The sequence below is a fragment of the Porites lutea genome, chromosome 12 (assembly GCF_958299795.1).
Source record: "Porites lutea chromosome 12, jaPorLute2.1, whole genome shotgun sequence".
Classification (NCBI taxonomy): Eukaryota; Metazoa; Cnidaria; class Anthozoa; order Scleractinia; family Poritidae; genus Porites; species Porites lutea.
This window is the reverse complement of record NC_133212.1, coordinates 7,904,795-7,910,314: the sequence shown is the minus strand read 5'-3', so window position 1 is coordinate 7,910,314 and position 5,520 is coordinate 7,904,795. Positions and strand designations below refer to the sequence as shown.

The following is a 5,520-nucleotide window of genomic DNA, read 5'->3' as shown; positions in this document are numbered from 1 at the left end:
TTGGTTGGCTGTCTTAAATAGGACCATTACGTTTTTTTTTTTTAATTTTCTAGAAGTGATTTGGACAGTGGTGCTGAGTCCCAGAGTCGTTTAGAATGAACATACGATAGAGCAGTTTTGTTTTCATTAGTCCACCATTGCCCCCCTCTTCCCATTTGAAGACATACTGTAGGTCTAGATAAAACTGACTAGTGCTTTGTGGGTTTTGTGCATGTCTAAGGTACTGGGTATTCAGCGGGGTTGTTTAATGTGAACATTGTACAGATACATGGCTTCCCTCTTACGCCAGGATAAGGCATCAAACCGAGTTTTTCGTGTGTTATGCTTCTTACTTACCACAATAATCTCATCCTGCGAGTTTTCTAGCTACGCGCTAGCTCGGTCTAGTTCGCATCAGGAAAGACTGGAAAATGAGTATTAGCAGACTTGAAATTCCAATACCTGTACTAAGTCACAAGGTGGTTTAAAGGATAAATATCGTGAACTGCACACATGCAAGCTGAAGTCCAAGACTTAAAAATTCAAGATTTATTTGAGAAATACATAATGGCGGCAACTAAAAGTGATGTAGGCGACCATGGCGGTAACAGAAGGAATTCTGGTCGCACCTTTCGTCCACCAACGCATCCCGTTCATTTAAGGCCTAGTAATACAACGCTATTACAGAATCAGAGCCGATAACTTTTAACTCAATAATTATTATCCCTTTCGTCTGGTTTTAATCACCGTTGCTGTAATAAAATGCCTGTCTTTTTAAAATGTAATTGTCTTATTTCTGTTGTTGTCAGCTCCCAATCTTTTAGAGTTGCGAGGTTTAGACATGTCATATTAAACCAATGCAGCTTTGCACACTAATTTCAGCGAAACCTTTCCACTCCGGCTTCGTATAATTTCTCCTTGATATTCTTTTCCATTTTCGCTTTATTTATTTAGATCCAGCTTCTTTTTATTTGTTTTGCTCTGACATAAATGTTCTGAAAAAGTGAAATTCCCATAGACCTTTTTTTTACTGGGAAATAATTTTTCTCTTTTTAATGGGAAAGAGTTTTATAACAACTCTCTTATTAATTGCCGGGAAAGTTCGTCCCTGAAAAGATTACGTGTGTTACACATCTGTTTTTGAACAAAGAGACATGGATATTTTGGGTAATGGGTTCATGATAACCGTCACCAATATAGAGCTATTTAGTGACCACTTAGTGAACTATGAGAACGTTGATGTAATTGTTGTAGTTACTGTAGTTGGAATAGTTGGTGTTCAGGATTTCTTGACCCTCCTAGGAAAACCTGCGCAATAAGCCAACATTGCTGATCACTAGTCAAAGTTTGGTTTCTTAAGTTTGCTGGTCAAAGGGCTGCTGAGAGAAAGTGGATTTTCTGAAAGTCTGTAGTAATCGTCACTTTCCATCAATCGTTATATCTTCGTCGCGTAGAATTCCGGGTCCATTGAGGTCAACAAAAAATTTCCCGTCCGGGTAGGGGTTAGTATTTTGCCGTTTTTAGCCGTGCCACTTCTGAATGAAGCATACATGAGGGAAAAACAATAAAACGGTCCAAGAGTTCTGGAAACAAGTTTGAAAAATAAAAAAAATGGCGGCCGAAACACGGAGAATTTTTTTCTGGCTTTCAAAGACGTTTTCTGGAAATTTTCTTCGCGCTGGCTACCCCTCACGGGTTCAGGTCAAATTCAAAGGAAAACAAAAAACCCAGTTTTTATCACAATCCTTGGTTTAAAAGACTGTGGTGGTTTTAAAGGCAGACAAGAGATGTCACGATATCAGGTGGTACCGTTCGCGATTTCTGCAAACTTTGGTTGTAATCTTTCCGCGAAAGTCTGCGCAGGTGAAAATCCATACAAAAATGGCGATATTTTGGTTGGTTTTTAGCGCGAAAAACCCAGTGAAATCCGATAAGCTGGCATTAATCGAAGCTAAGATCTTGAATTTGATGTTTTATTGATATAAATATTCCGGTGGTACCCATTGAGATTTGGTTACGAGTAACTCACAGTACAATCAGAGAAAAAAAACTCCGAAAGTCGCTTCAGTCTTATTATTCCGCCATATTATAAGACCAAATCGTGGCTCGAATGCTGCTCTAGCCTGTTAAATTCTGTTAAATCAAACTAGTGGTCTATTATCAATGCTGCGTTCTGATTGGTTGAGCTACTTCTAGGCTATATGTTATAGCCCATTAGTAGCGAAAAGCGCCAGCTTTGAAAACCAAAACAATGGCGGCTGAATCGCGTTTTGCTAGCTAAAGTTGTTTTGTCTGGATATTTTTGACCAACTAGTTGGATTTTACTAAAACAATTATTCCTCTCGCCCTCATGGCCTCTGAGTCAATAGCCCATTCGACCTTCGGCCTCATGAGCTATTGACTTAGAGCCCATTCGGGCTCGAGGAATAATTGTTAAATATCCATAGAGCTTGGGGCTCGTGTGATAGGAACGTTGCTATATCAACGAATTCTTTTAATGGCAAAATCAAACTCAAACTTCTTATTACCACTTCTGCACAGAAGCTCACTTTGCCAAACATTCTTTTGTATTCTTAACAGAAGAATATGTATTTTGCGCTATTTACGTTACTCTTCATGAACGTTTTGGCATTGACTTTACTGATATTATTGATGAAAGTAGCATTGACGCTGGATGCAAAAACCTATCACTTCGTCATCTTCCGGTAGCCATAAGTAATCACTATATTCAAACCGCAGACCATGTCTGCTCTTTCCAAACCGTTGTGTACGAGAGATCACACCGCACAGCAGTATGAGAAATTTAAATAAAAAATTGCCCTTTTGGCTAGCAACTCTTCGGTCATAAAAAGATAAACTCAGGTAAACTTTTGTGATCTTTAATTTCTTTCTTTCATGTATTCCGAGCACTGATAACACCAAGTTATGAGCAACTAGAAAAGATTGGCGGTCACCCATGTGACCTTGAGGCTAGAGACCCTAAAATCTGGCACCGCCAATGAAATAGCATAACGCTGAGGGTGATAAACTTACCAGAAATAATGAAAAATGAATCTTTAATACTTGCCAAATTTCGTGCAAACACATGCCTCCTCCACCTGAGTTTTGTTAAAAGTCTCATAAAAGGCTCGAGAAATTGTGAGACTTTTGACAAAAGGCAAGTGTAATTATTGCTGTTTTCATTCGTCACCATTTAAATATATACATTCTATTTTTTTAGCATTTGAAAATTAATGTTCAGCGCCTAATAACAACAATATTTAAGCTCAACGATATTGGACACTTTTTGCGCTTCGGTCAATTGAAGAAATTAATTTATAACTGTGAAAGGTTTGAACCCAGGAGTCATTTCAAAAGTAGGTTGAGTTTGATCGTCCGGGTGAACGTAGTCCTTCCTGATCGATCAAACTCAACCTACCTTTGAAATTAATTTATGTTGCAGGAATAGATAGATGAAACTGAAGAAAATTAAAAATGTCTTTGTACATGTATGAAAAGTTTACATATAGTTGTTTATCACTATGAAAAGTGTTCTCGGACTGACTTCCTTGCAGTAATATTGCAGGATGTTTGTCACATAAACCTAGTTTAGTGTCCCTAGCTCCGAAGAATGTCTTGTAGCTTTGTGGTAGAGCATCTGGACTAGTAATCAGAAGGCCATAGGTTCGTCTCCTATCGGGAGTACTCAGAGTTTTTCTCCATAGCCTGCTGTGTCAATGACTGAAAAATCATCTTCCCATATTATCTTCATTTCGTGAACTTTGCATGCATTGGGTGTTCCTTACGCTGCAAGTGGTCTTAAGGAAACAACACGCAAATTAACCTCATGCATAACATAAACTTGTCATTTTCTTGACGTTATGTACAAAAAAAACCTTTACTGCATTATGGTTCAGTTAAAGAACCGAAGTTACAAAATGTGTCTATCAAAATAGAGGAGGAAAAAAAAACATCACTTTATTCAATAGATTCAAAATTTGAAATTTAAAGCGCGAGATTCTACTTACATTTAGTGTTTAGCATTTTTATAGCATACAGTCAGGTGTAATTAAAACCAACATGGCTGATCACAGTTTAGTGTCCACAGATTCCAGTTTAAAATCCTGCTCTAGATAGCTTGAGTCCCTTGATCCCCCAGTTGTTGATGGCTCTATCCCCGGCGTTAAAGCAAACCCCCTGTTATCTCTTCCTTCATGATGGCCCCTGTTCATTACTGTTTGACGTCTTGTGAAGCACAAAACCAATGATTGTCTGAACTCAGGTATCCTTAATGAGTAGACAACCGAGTTTACAAAACAGTTTGAAAAGTTGAGAATATTTATGATATCATAAATCAAACACCTTTTAGGTATAGTAATGTTTTCAACATAAAATATGTAGTTTGCAGTCACTAGAGGAAGCCATGACAGTAAAGAGACGGTGGATACGAGCAACAAGGTTACGGTCAAGCGTTGGGTTTGAGATGCTCTGGTTCCCTGTTGTGGAGAAACGTTCCTCTTATGGAAAGTTCTGCAAATACCAATGTTACAAGCACAAACAATAAATAGAAACAGCAAAGGGAATGACATCCAAGCATAAATAGCTGCTTTGTCTGAAATTAAGTACTTGGCAAGGTTGAACACCGCCGAAACAAGCAAAGCCAGCGTCCAGATGATGACAATTGTAATGTAGTACGCTTTGGCTGACAAATTTCGGTGTTTTAGCGGCCAGTAAATGGCGTAAAAACGTTCAACGGCTATAAAAACAGCAGAGATTAATGATGCCTGTGAGAAGGTGGTATCAGTGACGTCCCAACCGATAGGCAACGTTATGTTTGATGTATCCCGTTTCCATAGCCGATACATGGGCCCGATATATAAGTAAACATACAAAGGCAAGGAAACAGCTCCTGAAATCAAATCTGCGAAAGCCATGTTTACAACCAGAAAGAGGCTTTTCTTTCGAAGTTTTTTCTCTTTTGCAAAGAGACCAATTGTGAGGAGGTTTCCCGTAACAATCAGGACGGCTTCCAACAAGAAAACGACGGACAGTGTTATTCCTTCTACCCGTGAAGGAACTGAATATGGCGTGTATGTTGAAGACTTATTATTTGCGCTAGTGCCAGCTGATTCGTTCATAATCTTTTTGTATGAAGTAATTGCTTTTTTTTCTTCTTGATGTGTCCAGGACTTGAAGTATCTATCGGTGTAGGAAAAACTGAAGATATTTAACTCGTTGCCCTAAGTACACTATACTGCGTCTATGAATCATAAAACAGAATAAACTGTCTCGATGTATAGGAAAACATATTTATTGTTGTCGCGTTTTAATATATACACGCTGTATGTGTTCTGTGGATGCAGGTGAGGTTAATTGATAAAACTAATTTAACCGTTATTTTGGCTTAGCCTAATATATTGGGTAATTTATTTCACCTTTTGGGACGACTTTTTGGACTAAATTAGTTAATACGCCTTCTCAACGTATCGGCCATTTATCCAACAGGGCATTTTTGCAGATGATTTGCATAAAAAAGTGAATAATAATAAGGTTTATATAGCC

The 5,520-nt window shown here is 38.2% G+C and overlaps 1 protein-coding gene across 1 annotated transcript; it reads right to left on the bottom strand.

Moving 5' to 3' along the window:
• Window positions 1–4,046: 4,046 nt before the first annotated feature.
• On the bottom strand, window positions 4,047–5,096 carry LOC140953656 (adenosine receptor A3-like). Its single transcript, XM_073403069.1, has one exon. The coding sequence runs from the start codon at window positions 5,094–5,096 to the stop codon at window positions 4,047–4,049; it is 1,050 nt and encodes a 349-aa protein (XP_073259170.1).
• Between the last annotated feature and the right edge of the window lie 424 nt (window positions 5,097–5,520).

Coding starts and splice junctions, on each gene's coding strand:
- LOC140953656 (XM_073403069.1), bottom strand. CDS start 5,096: ATGAACGAATCAGCTGGCACTAGCGCAAATAATAAGTCTTCAACATAC.